The sequence below is a fragment of the Ovis canadensis genome, chromosome 1, assembly GCF_042477335.2.
Source record: "Ovis canadensis isolate MfBH-ARS-UI-01 breed Bighorn chromosome 1, ARS-UI_OviCan_v2, whole genome shotgun sequence".
Lineage (NCBI taxonomy): Eukaryota > Metazoa > Chordata > Mammalia > Artiodactyla > Bovidae > Ovis > Ovis canadensis.
Genome location: NC_091245.1, coordinates 125,658,415 through 125,671,882, shown reverse-complemented (window position 1 = coordinate 125,671,882; position 13,468 = coordinate 125,658,415). Strand labels below are relative to the sequence as shown.

The following is a 13,468-nucleotide window of genomic DNA, read 5'->3' as shown; positions in this document are numbered from 1 at the left end:
GGAAATCGCATTGTGTGATGTCTTATTCTCAAGAGGAACTGAGGCCTAAGAAAGTTACATGGTATCCATCAGATTTTAAGTCTAATGACCAGAAAGGTACCATATACGATGTGGCCTCAATCACCTCTTCCTCAACATTTTTTTAAAATAAATTCTTCCAGGGACTTCTCTGGCAGTCCAGTGGTTAAGAGCCTGCGCTTCCAATGCAGGGCAAGGTGCAGGTTCGATCCCTGGTCAGGGAACTAAGATCCCAGAAGTCACATAGCATGGCCATAAATAAATAACAAAAAATTAAAGTAGACTACCATAAGATCTTAAGAGCCAAACAGCAGTAGCCTTGATGAGTAAGATCTTAAATTTGCTACTACTGAAAGAAAAAAAGTATATTCTTCTACTTGAAAGTGAATTTTATAGAGATATGATATACTTTTCCCCCTGGAAATTATCATAAGTTTTCCTTTCCATTTCCTTTTTTTAAAAAGAGAAGGCAATTTTCTATCTGTTAAACTATATATACTTAGTAAAGGTCCCTGGGTGGTGCTAGTGTAAAGAACGCCCATTAGCCAAAGCAGGAAACATAACAGACCCAGGTTTGATCTCTGGGTCTGGAAAATTCCCAGGAGGAGGGCATGACAACCCACTCGAGCATTCTTGCCTGGAGAATCCCATGGACAGAGGAGCCTGGTGGGCTACAGTCCATAGCATTACAAAGAGAAGGACATGACTGAAGTGACTTAGCACATACTTATTAAGTATAGACACCAAGAGGTTGTTAAAAAAAAAAAAAAAACTTTAGGGAAAGCATGTTTTCATAATCAGACATCCTCTTCTTCCCAATGCAAGTATCTTAGGTATATATATACCTGTCCAGCATTTTTCTGATTGATAAGCTGATCTCCTGCGATAAGAGAATCCCAGTTTTGCTGTCTGATAAGCTCTTTCACTTCCTCATTAGGGAGATCGATTCGGTAGTTGAAATCGCCACACCAAAACACATAGTCATGGGAGAAGAGCAGCCTTCCCTGGAAGCAGAGACGGAATTTCAAACAATCAATTCACAAAATGTTTTACAACTTCTTCTTTGCCTTACCCCGCCAGGTTCGATTTATTTAACCCCACAGTAATAACACAAGGAGATATCTATTTGCTGACATTTCTAGGAGTTATTCCAACTTTTCAAAACCTGATACAGAATATGGGGTGAACTGAAATATGTTCAAAGCTTCCTTTTTGAAAACAAGCAGCAAGAGTTTACCATTGGAAAACTCAACTTCCGTGCTATTTCTACAAAATCGTCATTTCGTTCTTTGACTTGGGATTGTCCTGCAGCGAAGTGGCTGCAGACAAAGCAGAGGCTTGTGGTGTGGAACAGCATTCGTATTGCAACTGCTCCCTTATTTCCAGTTGCGCCTCCCATTCCAGTTTTCACAGTATCAACTGCAACATCCCTTTAAAAGGAAAAATTCGAAATCAAAGATCAGAAATTTCAATAGTTCTGCGTGTGTAAGAAATGAGGAATGTCTATTACATAATTACAGCACTATACATCATGGGCACTTTGTAGGGGAAACCTGTGAAATAGTGGAGAGAAACTATTAGCAATTCTTTAATCAAGAACATATTTAAACAAGAGTTACCATATGATCCAGGGATTCCACTCCTGGGGATATATCCAGAGAAAACTATAATTTGAAAAAACACAGGCACCCCAATGTTCACTGCAGCACCATTCACAGTATCAAGACATGGAAACAATCTAGGTGTCCGCTGACAGATGAGTGAATAAAGATGTGGTATGTAAATACAATGGAATACTACTTAGCGATACAGATGAACTTATTTACAAGACAGAAACAGACCCACAGACATAGAAAACAAACTTACAGTTACCAAAGGGAAGGTGCGAGTGAGAGGGCATGTAGAATGGATAACCAACAAAGACCTACTATATAGCACAGAGAACTACAGTTAATTTTTTGTAATAACCTATAATGGAAAAGAATCTGAAAAAGTATATACATATATAAGAATATATATATATATATACACACACAGACACACACAAATGTATAACTGAGTCACTTTGTTATACACTTGAAACTAACACAATTTAAATCAACTATCACCCATCATGCATGTTCATGCTCAGTCGTGTCCGACTCTTTGCGACCCCAAGGACTGTAGCCCGCCAGGCTCCTCTGTCCATGGAATGTCCCATGGAAGAATACTGGAGTGGGTTATTATTTCCTTCTCCAGAAGATCTTCCCGACCCCTTGACTGAACTCTTGTCTCCTGTGTCTCCTGCATTGGCAGGTGGATTCTTTACCACTGAGCCACCTGGGAAGTCCATATAAATCAATTACACTTCAATTTAAAAAAAAAAGAATATTCAGAAACAAGAACCATGCGTCAGTGTTTCTCTGAAGCCACAAATATGCCAGGCCTTTTGGTTATCTGGTGTTAGGAGGCAGCCTTAGGAGAGCCATCTGTCTACTCACCTGATGAAGGGAGCGTGCTGTGGTCTGATAAAAACAAACAGACAGACGCCCACCAACTGCTCAGAGGCCAGCAGCACATACTTGTTGTCTCTGGAGATGGTCTTCTGAAGTTCCACAGCCCAGAGCTTCTGATTTGTTGTGCTACCAGAAAATATTAACAAGGGAATCTTCAAAAAGACAGTGACAGTAATGCAGCCTATTTCTGTAGGACAGTTATCAATTATACCTTTATATGCCCAAATTTAATAAAATTAGTGACATCACGAAATCCACACCAACAGTGAAATCTTTATGTGGGCTGGGTGTTTTCGTCTCCTTTAAAAAAGGAAAACCAAAAACTGAGCCAAAAGAACATCACACATCAAAAGTCTATCCTTTGACTCCCTTACAGAGAAAATTTGAGCTTTATTAAATAAGTGCTCACTGTGTGAGTAATCTCAAGCTTGTACACTTTATTTTCTCTTTATTTATTCATTAGGATAACAGAGAAGAACATTTTTCCCCTTTTTCTTATTTCTATGGATTATAATATCTCTTTAAAAACTTATTATGGAAAATTTTAAACATATACAAAAAAGAAAAGCATAAAATAAACCACCATATACCCATTAACTAGCTTCAACAATTATCCACATTTTGCCAATCTTTCTTCTTCCATAACTCCCCACCCCTTTCTCTAATCTTGGAATATTTTATGACAAATCTGAGAAAAAATTACCCATTTCACCCAAAAATGCTTTACCAAGCATCACTAATGCAACAGGATTTTTATTTTTTCTGTAATCAAAAAGCCATTATCACACTTAAATATAAACACTTCCTCAATATCATATAATACTGAGCTTATATTTACATTTCCCTGTTATATACAAAAAAAAAGTTTCTCATAGTTGGTTTCTTTAAAACAAGGTTTCAATACGGTCTACACACTGCATGTGCTTGTTGCCTCCTCAAGTCTCTCTCAGTCTTTAACTCTCAGCTTGTCCCATCCTCTTTTTTAATGCTCTTTACGTTTTAAGAAGCTGGGTTATTTGTCTGAAAGATGTTTAACAGTCCGGATTTGCCTGATGTGTCTTCATGATACCTTGTACTTCTGTCAGCTTTGTTTTAAACTGGTAACTAAAGAAGCGTGATTCAATTTTATTGATTTGTTTTGGCAAAAATAACCTCATGATGGTATAGTCAGTCTTGCATCACAGCAGGAAGCAAGTAATCTCTGAGATATTACATCTAATAGGCTGTTCAGACTGTGACAATTAACTCTTTGTAAAGAAGTTCCTCCACTGATCCTTCTATAAGGTTTTAACATCAACTGATGATCATTGCCTAGACCCATTATTTCAACAGGGGTTGCGTGCTAAGTTGCTTCAGCCGTGTCTGACTCTTTGCTATCCATGGACCATAATCTGCCAGGCTCCTCTGTCCATGGGATTCTCCAGGCATGAATACTGGAGTGGGCTGCCATTTCCTTCTCCATCAACAGAGGTTACAACATGTTCATTTCATAATTTCAGCATTCCATGAGCATTTGTAATGAATTGGAATTCTTATGTAAAGAGCTTTTATCAACTATCCAGTTATTATGAAACATGTTTATACAAAGAAGGTAGGAAAAATGCTTGTCTTTCTCTTTATACATTTTCAGAGTAATAAGTTTGTGCCCAAGACGCATCCACTCTTTGAGACTCCATGGACTGCAGCCCTTCAGGCTCCTCTGTCCATGGGAATTCCCAGGCAAAAATACTAGAATGGGTTGCCATTCCCTTCTCCAAGGGATCTTCTCAAACTAGGGATCAAACCTGGGTTTCCTGCATTGCAGGCAGATTCTTTACTGTCTGAGCCAACAGGGAAACCCCCAGAACCTCCAACAGCAAGCAAAAACAGCCATTTCACCTAAGAACATCCTGATGAAGCAGTAAACATTTCCAGTTTTGTCAAAGCTCAATCCTAGAAGCCTATCTTTTTACATTCTGTGTAATGAATGGAAAAATACAAACCAACCACTTTTGCTGCACACTGAACACATACATGATGGTTGTTTCAGAAAAAAGCACTCCAGTCTGAGGTCACAGCTGAAATGCCACTTTTTTTTTTTTATAGAATACAATTTTTAGTTGGAAGAAATAGTGACAGACATCCTATGGTTATTCAGGTTTAGATTATCTGGCAAACATGTTTTCAACCATGCCTGTGTTTTCAAAGGACATGACCTATGGTGTATATTTCTAGTAATAAAATTTACATTTTGAAGGAGAAGGGGGAATTTTGATAAACCTGAATTTGCTACTGTGATCTTGAAGCTTCCCAATACTTGAAGAATTTGCTGAAGAGATTAAAATACTTTGGTGTTGAAATTAACCAATATTATGTTTTGATATTATATAATGACATGTATCAAAATCTGAAAGATCTACATAATTCTGAAAGATCTGAAAGATACACATAATTAGTTTACTACTACTATGTTCCAAATGCCTAATGAATGACGTGTCAAAATCATACACGGGTAAAAGACAGACCAATGTTTTAGTATAACTGAGCACAAAAAGTTCATCACTATGGTTTCAGATTCCACACTGTAACTAACTGTTAAAAATGACTATTTGCTGAGTATTATCAGCGAATAAAAAAACCAAAAAGGTTATTAAAATATTTTGGTTTCCAACTGCATATTCATATGATTTTCTTCATATATTTCAATCAAAACAACATATTGCAACAGACTAATGCAGAGGTAGATGTGAGAACCCAGCCATCTTAAACCAGACTCAATAGATTCGCAAACTATCAATTGATGCCATCCTTCTCAGTAAATTTTTGTTTTGGAAAATAGCTACTTTTCAGAAAAAAAAAATGTGTTACTTATGTTAACATGTAATGAGTTTATTATTGTTATTTTTAAATGAACTGAATGTTTAAAAATTTTTGTCTCTAATTTCTAATGTGATAACTTATCAAGAGATAAAACCACATAAATAAAAGTTTTTTAAGATTTTCAACAGTTTCAAGAGTGTAGAAAGACCTGAAACCAAAAAGTTGGAGAACTATTATTTGAATTACAGTTTAAAAAGCATCTTCACATATATTATCTTTATCTATGCTTGTAACAAGGACTTAGTTACCTGACCCCCATGTTCATCAACTAGAAAGTTTCCCTGGGTGTTACCTGGCTGGCTTACCTTGCATTCACAATGTTTCCAGCATTCAACTCTACCATTTCCTCAAAACCAATTGCAAATATATCCATTGGTTTACTTCTTTTATCTAAAATTAAGCATCCAAGAAAGGCTTTTAAAAGATGGCCTTAGTTAAATGGCAACTTTCCTACCCCAACAGAACTAAGATGAACATCAGATCTCATACAAGCCCATTTTTGTGTTTCAAGTTTAACCAAAAGCAAATTAAAGGCAAAAAACTATGAGGGGGACAAAATTACTTTCAATTTCTATTTAGGTGACCTAAGTTTGCTTTTCTTGAAGACTATTATTCCTGAAGATTCTTAAGTCCTTTCAGAAATCATTTTTGAAAGAACTCTTGCCAAAGTTTGAACCATGGACAGCAGAGAAACACGCCGCTTCTCAAAGGCTAAAAGGTGAATCCAAATGGATGATTAAAAATTTTTTTAATTATTTATTTTTAATTGGAGAATAATTGCTTTACAATGTTGTATTGGTTTCTGCTGTACAACAATGCAAATCAACCCTAAGTATACATAAATCCACTCCTTCTTTAGCCACCAAGAAATTTTTCAGAAAGAGCACAAACAATAAGGTGGGTGAGTAACCAACTCAAATTAGAGAAAACACCTGAGAGGGAATTTTACACTTTAATTTGGAAATTCCTAGGTAGAAGCAATCTAGGAAAATGGGAAGTCAGGGCTTCAGACCAACCCCTCTCTTCGAGCCATTAGCTCTCCCATGGCTGACCAAAGGAGAACAGAGCTGCTTTAGATAAGCAAGCCCAGGGCAGCCTGGGTGGCCCAAGTGTTCAGAAATGGGACAAACAGCTCGAGAAAGAGCTTATAAATACTATGAACAAATACTGAGGAATAAAAATTTTTAAGTGTTTACTGACTGCTATTATGTGCAAGGCTTACATGTGAATCTTCTCTCTTACTACAGATACCTTATGAGACAGATTACATCTGCCTGTTATTTACAGACAGGAAACTGAGGCTCTGAAAAATCTAAGCAACTTGCCCAAGTTCACACACAAAGTGCAGTGTGGCACAACTCCAGAACCAAACTGCCAGATGTCCATCCCTAAATCCTGGCTCTGTCACTGCTAGCTGCATGATGTTGGGCAGGTCACTTCTCTTCCTGTGTCTCAGTTTCCTCATCTAGGAAACTGAAATACTAATACTGACTATGTATCAGGTCTGTCATAATGATTAAATGAATAGATGTCAAGTACTCATAATAGTAGTGTTAGCTGTTATTTTATTATTTTTATTACTATTAATACTACAGCTACAATTTCAAGTTCAGTTCAATGTAAATGAAAAGCAGCATTTTAGTAAAAGTTTAGGGAAATTCCCAGGGTTTAAGGTGTGACTGATTAAAGGCAACTAAAAAAGAAAAATCTGTATCTCACAGTATTTCCTATACATATCCCCTTCATAAATAACACTTGGTAAATGTGCAGCATTTTAAAAAGGAATTCAAGTCGAAGCAAACAGTCCTCAAATTCATGATTCTAGTTAAAAATCTTAATACAAGCATCTTCAGCTTAATGCTTGGTACTGGCTATTAAGAGCTTGGTGGTAGAGCACCCAAACTCAGTGATGAGTTTTTACAAGGATGAATCAGTATTGTTCTGTATAAAGGGACAATAAATATCAAAATGAGTTTTGTAAACCTACTCATGACCTACCCTATTTCTTATCTTAGCAAATGAAGGACTATATTTGAAAAATGAAATACATTAGGTTTGAAAAATTCTCAATCACAAAATAAATTTGCTATGCATCAGTTTAAAGAATAAAAACAGGAGGAAAAAGAATCACATCTTAAAAAAATAAATACACAAACCCACACACAAAAGAGTTATCTACTCACGTATGGATTACATTTTCTGAGAATCAAATAACAAAGAAAAAGATTTCTCACTTTTACCATGGGTTCCTATGAAGTAGTAGAGAAAGGTCTATGAATACAAAAGACCTAAGATTTGAAGAGATTTGATCTCTAAGAAGAATGCTGGTCTTCAGATGTATATATGCTGCTGCTGCTGCTAAGTCGCTTCAGTCGTGTCCGACTCTGTGCGACCCGAGACGGCAGCCCACCAGGCTCCCCCGTCCCTGGGATTCTTCAGGCAAGAACACTGGAGTGGGTTGCCATTTCCTTCTCCAATGCATGAAAGTGAAAAGTGAAAGTGAAGTTGCTCAGTCGTGTCCGACTCTTAGCGACCCCATGGACTGCAGCCTACCAGGCTCCTCCATCCATGGGATTCTCCAGGCAAGAGTAGGGGAGTGGGGTGCCATAGAAGTTTCTTTTATAAAGTAATGCATATTGTGAAGTGTCACATTTGTTTTCTAGGTTAATACATCAGAGTCAGGGTTAATTAATCCATATTGTAAGATGCCAACCTTGAAACTCCTGGATGCCAGCTAACTTGGGGGCATCAAGAAGCCAGTCCGTAAGGGTCTGATTCTTAAAAGCTATGCTGCGAAACTGCTTCCCGCCATTCACGTTCCAGGTGCCCACACATACTCGAATTTTCTTGGGCTTTGAATACTTGTAGAAATTCTCACACATGCTCTTTAGTACTTTAGAAGATGCTGATAAAAACAAAATACAAGATTTTGGCTGCATGAAAACATTTACAAAAATTGATCTTCGTAACTGAGAGATGATGGCTAGAATGTACAATTACCATCGTCAGCACAAACAAGCATCAAATACATGCACAGGCACAAAAGAGATAAGCCTTGAACACAGAGCCCAGCACAATGCAAGTAACCAATACACTTTTAAAATATCAACTACGTGAAGTACAACAGCCCAAGTGAAAAAAAACTATCACAAAATTAATGCAGCAACATAAAACATGCAAAACAGTTCTGTTTCAGTGAAATAGTACATTATTTTATGATACACAAAATCAGAGATTGCAAATTTTAAGGAATATAGCAACTGACTTTCAGAAAACTTTCATTCGGAAGCTAGTAAAAATAAGTTATTTTTCCCCAAAGAAAGATGTTCAAGAACCATGACATATAGGACTCTAGCTACCGACAGGGAGCTTGATGAAAAACAGCTCCCTGACACAAACACAAATTACGGACAATAATGAGATGTTGGAGAATGAAGACCTTACTAAAAGCCTCCCAGCTCACAGGCAACGCCAAGTCTTCACCAATGTTTTACAAGACCCCAGACAGCCTGCCTTGCCTTTCTACCCTCAGCTGCCATCCCAGCCCTGTTCGCTCACTGCTCTGACCCTGGACCCCCTCTGCACTGGATGCTTCCACTGCTCCAACACTCTTCCCTCACCACCTGCAGGCATCAACTCTGCCTCGAGGCTTTTCCGTCGGACCAGCTTATTAAAATGTGCATTCTGTCTCTTACAGTCCATATCACTTCCCTGCTTCACTTTTCTCTATGGTGTTTATTACCATGTACAAACTATGCATTTTATTTATTTATTCTGTTAACTGTCACCCCTCACTGAAAATGGAAGTTCCACAAGGGCAGAAATGTTGGTCAATCTGATTTTTTTGTGTGTGGGGGGGAATCAGAATGAATGGAGCTTCCCTGGTAGCTCACATGGTAAAAGAACCTGCCTGCAATGCAGGAGATCTAGATCCCTGGGTCAAGAAGATCCCCTGGAAAACGGAATGGCTATCCACTTCAGTATGCAAATATATATCCAAAAGTGGATATGCTTGATAATATGATAGTTCTGTGGCTCAGACAGTAAAGAATCTGCCTGCAATGCAGGAGACCCGGGTGCAATCCCTAGGTCATGAAAATCCCCTGGAGTAGGAAATGGCAACACACTCTAGTATTCTTGCCTGGAGAATTCCATGGACAGAGGAGCCTGGCGGGCCACAGTCCATGGGGTCACAGAGTAGAACATGACTGAGTGACTAACACACACAGAATGAACATCCTTTCATTTTATTTATTTATTGGGATGTGTGTGTGTATGTGCTCAGTCATGTCTGACTCTCTGCAACTATAGCCCACCAGGCTCCTCTGCCCACGGAATTTTCCAGGCAGAATACTGGAGCACATTGCCACTTCCTCCTCCAGGGGATCTTCCCCACCTAGGGGTCAAACCCGCATCTCTTGTGCCCCCTGCACTGGCAGGCGGATTCTTTACTGCTGCACCACACGGGAAGCCCCGACAGTCACTTTATAACACTGTGTCAGTTTCTACTCTGCAGCGAAGGGAATCGGCTACATGTATACATACATCCCCTCTTTTTTGGATTTCCTTCCCATTTGAGTCACCACAGATCATTAAGTCGAGTTCCCTGTGCTATATAGCAGTTTTGGTCTATTTTATTTGCTCCAGTATCTCCAGACTATAAGAGTGCCTGGTACATACTGAGTGTTCAGTAAATAATGGTTAAATGAATAAACATGAAATACATTTTGAATCCTCAATCTCTCTTCTCCACCTACTTTTTGGCTTCCACCTAACTTTCTGCCTTCTAAACCACGCTTCATTTAGATTAAGTCAAATCCTGGCACTTAAATAGAAACTTTCTAGGACTTCAATCTATTAATAATGATAGAGAATATGCCCTTAAAAGGGTGGTTAACTGCCAAGAGGAGACGGAAATCAAAATGATCTTCAGCTTTCACCAAGTGATCTTATTTTATTATGATATTATTTTTGGAAAAGATATCAAGGTACAGCAAGCAGGCTTGTGAAAGAATGAGTGAAAAAGGCAAATCACATTTTTGGATTAGAATGAAAATAGTCTGACTTGTGAATACCACAAAAGAACTGCAGATTCAGGTGACAAGCACATCCTCATTGGTCCTAGGGGCACATGTATACATTTCTAACTCTGTTATTTCATTACTTGCACAGAGGTGTCTGGTGGGAATGAAAGCAGATTGTTTTTCTGGCCTGTTGATATGGTTACCTGAAAGTTGGCTGAACCTGGATAAAGAATCCTTCTCTATTACCACAGATCAACACTGGTCTTTCTAATCAAAGTCACTGCCATTGTTACTACTACGAAAACAGCTTCTACAATCCTTTCTACATGAAAACAGAAGCTCTATAATTATTTAACGGCTTAAAATATGCAGCAAGACATACAATGAATTGTGTGAAGAAAAACATGTCGCCACGTTGAGTAAGCTACTAAAGCCAGTTTATAAATGGGAATAAAAAGTCTTAAAATTCCTAGTTTATTCTTTTTTAAAAAAACTGGTTGGCACCTTAATGTGCAGAAAGAAATGTGTCTCTGTTCAAACAGATGTCCATCCCTAAATATCGTATCATTTCAGCAAACGGATTTCATGATGTTAATTCAAAAATAAATACAAGTGCTCTCTACCTCCATCTTCTCAAAAAACTCACCTATAGTGTCTTAAAACACTCAGAAAAATAACTAAGCGAAACAAATCTTAAGTGATACCAAATCTTAAGTGATACCAAATCTTAAGTGAAGGGAAGAAAAGATGCCTTTTCAGCAAAGTTTCTGGCAAGAGTTCCCTTTGCCACAGATTCAAGTTTAAACACAAGATCATAAACCTTGTCCAGAGAATGAAGGTATGAGATTTTTAAGAATTGGAATGGCAAGAAAAATAAGACCTTTAGGTCTTACACACTTGGCTCTTCTAACTTTGCTAGCAATCTTAATGCTTTTTAAAAGGTTTCAGATCACATTTTAGTGCAGGTCTTCCAGTTTCAGAAAATATTTCACACACCATATGAGAAAATGAGTCAATGTCTTTTTAAAAATGTTATGTGTGTGAAAAGCGCTATTGAGTAGTTGTAAATATCACAGGTGGTATTTTGACATTAATCTGTAAGAGTCACATCTAGGTTTTTTCCAGGACTTCCCTGGTGGCTCAGTGGTAAAGAATCCTCCTGACAACACAGGAGATGCAGGTTCAGTCCCTGAGCTGGGAAGTCCCCTGGAGGAGGAAATGGCAACACACTCCAATATTCTTGCCTGAGAAATTCCATGGACAGAAGAACGTGGTGGGCTATGGTCCATGGGGTAGCAAAGGAGTCAGACATGACTTAGTGACTAAACAACAATAAAGGGTAAAATATAACACTAATAATGTTTGTTCACTGAAATGTAAAATTAAAACTAGATGACCCATACTTAATTGCAATTAAGCACTTGCTACAAGAAGACAAAGAGCTTGGCATAGCTCCTTCTAAATGAAGTACTCTGTTTTCTCAAACTTAAAATTCCTTTTCTCAGATTAAAACAAAGCATCAATTTATCCTGTCAGAATCAGAGGGCAAAATAAAGTTTCCATTTATTTGTGGCTCTATTTATATACAACATCCACTTTAAAAAAAAAAATTGAGAAAAAGTTGCGTTTATTGACAGGTTCATTTTCTATACTGTACCTGACTGTAATGTCTGTTCAGAAACTACGGATGCATCAAGAAGAAAACAAAGAATCATTAGTAACACAGTAAGTTACAGTTGAAGTCTAGAGTGTTATGACAAAACCTCAGACAGCTTCATTTTTTTCTTTTGATTTAGTTTGATGACTTTTTTCCTGATGACTGAAGGATACCAAAGATAAAATAAATTACAATAACTGATGTAAACCCACTGTATGTATCTAAGAAAAATCCTATGGGGACACAGTGATGTACAGTTTCACAATCAGAAGGTTCTAGGCCTGCTTTCCAGGCCGGTCCTATATGTACGTCTGCTGAGTGTGCAAGTGCACATACTTTTGAGGGAGAATACGAACCCGAAAACCTAAGAGGCTGGAGGACACTGAAATATTGCAGATACTGCCCTAATGCACACCTTGGAGTATTCTTTTGGGACTCACCAGCTGACAGGTACAATCAGTTCAGTTGTTAAAAAAAATATACATTCCAACAGAATGACCATGCTATGCAAGATGGTGCAAATTCCCACAGGCACGGGGTTCATGGCAAAAATATTTGGGTTTGGGCACAACATTCAGACACTTCAGCAATGATGTGCCAAGACAAGAACCTGCTATAAAAACAGTAGCAGAACCCTACACACATTAAACGGTTAAGGAATGGACAAATACGTCTAACATATGGTACTCTATCTTCAAAAAGACTTGAGGTTTGCTTAGAGAAATGAGCAGGAAGAGGCCTGAGCAACTGTGAATGCTGGAAGGGTTCTCTGAAACCGGATATTAAGTTGTGGCAGCGGATATGGGAGGATCTGGCCCATCACACAGTTGGTGGACAGAGGGAGGGACAGGTCTATGCACATGCACATGTGTGTTTTGTGTACTTCTATCCACCTCAGTTACGCTGAACGCAGCTTTCGGCATTTCGCTGGCACTACTACTACCAGTGAAACATGCATGAACTACTACAGAATCGGCATTATGCTCACAATTTTTCCTGACATAGCATCCCTGTTGGAATAAATTCCCATTCTTAGAGGTATAGCAGAACTGATTGTACTGTTTTTTAAGGGTACATTTTTTCACATAGTAAAATGTGCAGGAAACTAAAAAATTAACGATCAAGTCTGGGAATTATTCAGGTCCCTCACTTCTCTTTCCTTCAATAGCTTACTTTCAGTGGTTGCTGATTAATGCCGCCATATCAAAGCAGGCACAGGTGGAAAGAAGTGATTAAGACGCAAATGAGTCAGTATCTACTGCTGGAAGAAAGCCTGAAGTTAAAAGCAGTAGCTATGATCAGATTCTGGTGTTCAGAGCTTTAGTAGATTTCAGTCCCCCAGCCTACTCACAGATCCCCGAGGAGCTGACTGTAATTAACTACCTTCAGCACCATGCAGAATTCTGAAAGAATCC

General features: G+C 38.2%; 1 protein-coding gene across 8 annotated transcripts in view; it reads right to left on the bottom strand.

Annotated features, from left to right (window-relative positions):
- Positions 1 to 13,468, bottom strand: part of SYNJ1 (synaptojanin 1) — a 94,516-nt gene that overhangs the window by 30,916 nt on the left and 50,132 nt on the right. For all 8 annotated transcript variants that reach the window (XM_069548921.1, XM_069548923.1, XM_069548924.1 and 5 more), the window contains exons 13-17: positions 8,086 to 8,277; positions 5,678 to 5,762; positions 2,499 to 2,639; positions 1,256 to 1,448; positions 864 to 1,022 (exon numbers count right to left, since the gene is read on the bottom strand). In XM_069548921.1, the coding sequence (XP_069405022.1) occupies positions 864 to 1,022; positions 1,256 to 1,448; positions 2,499 to 2,639; positions 5,678 to 5,762; positions 8,086 to 8,277 (770 nt within the window). The remainder of the gene's footprint in view (positions 1 to 863; positions 1,023 to 1,255; positions 1,449 to 2,498; positions 2,640 to 5,677; positions 5,763 to 8,085; positions 8,278 to 13,468) is intronic.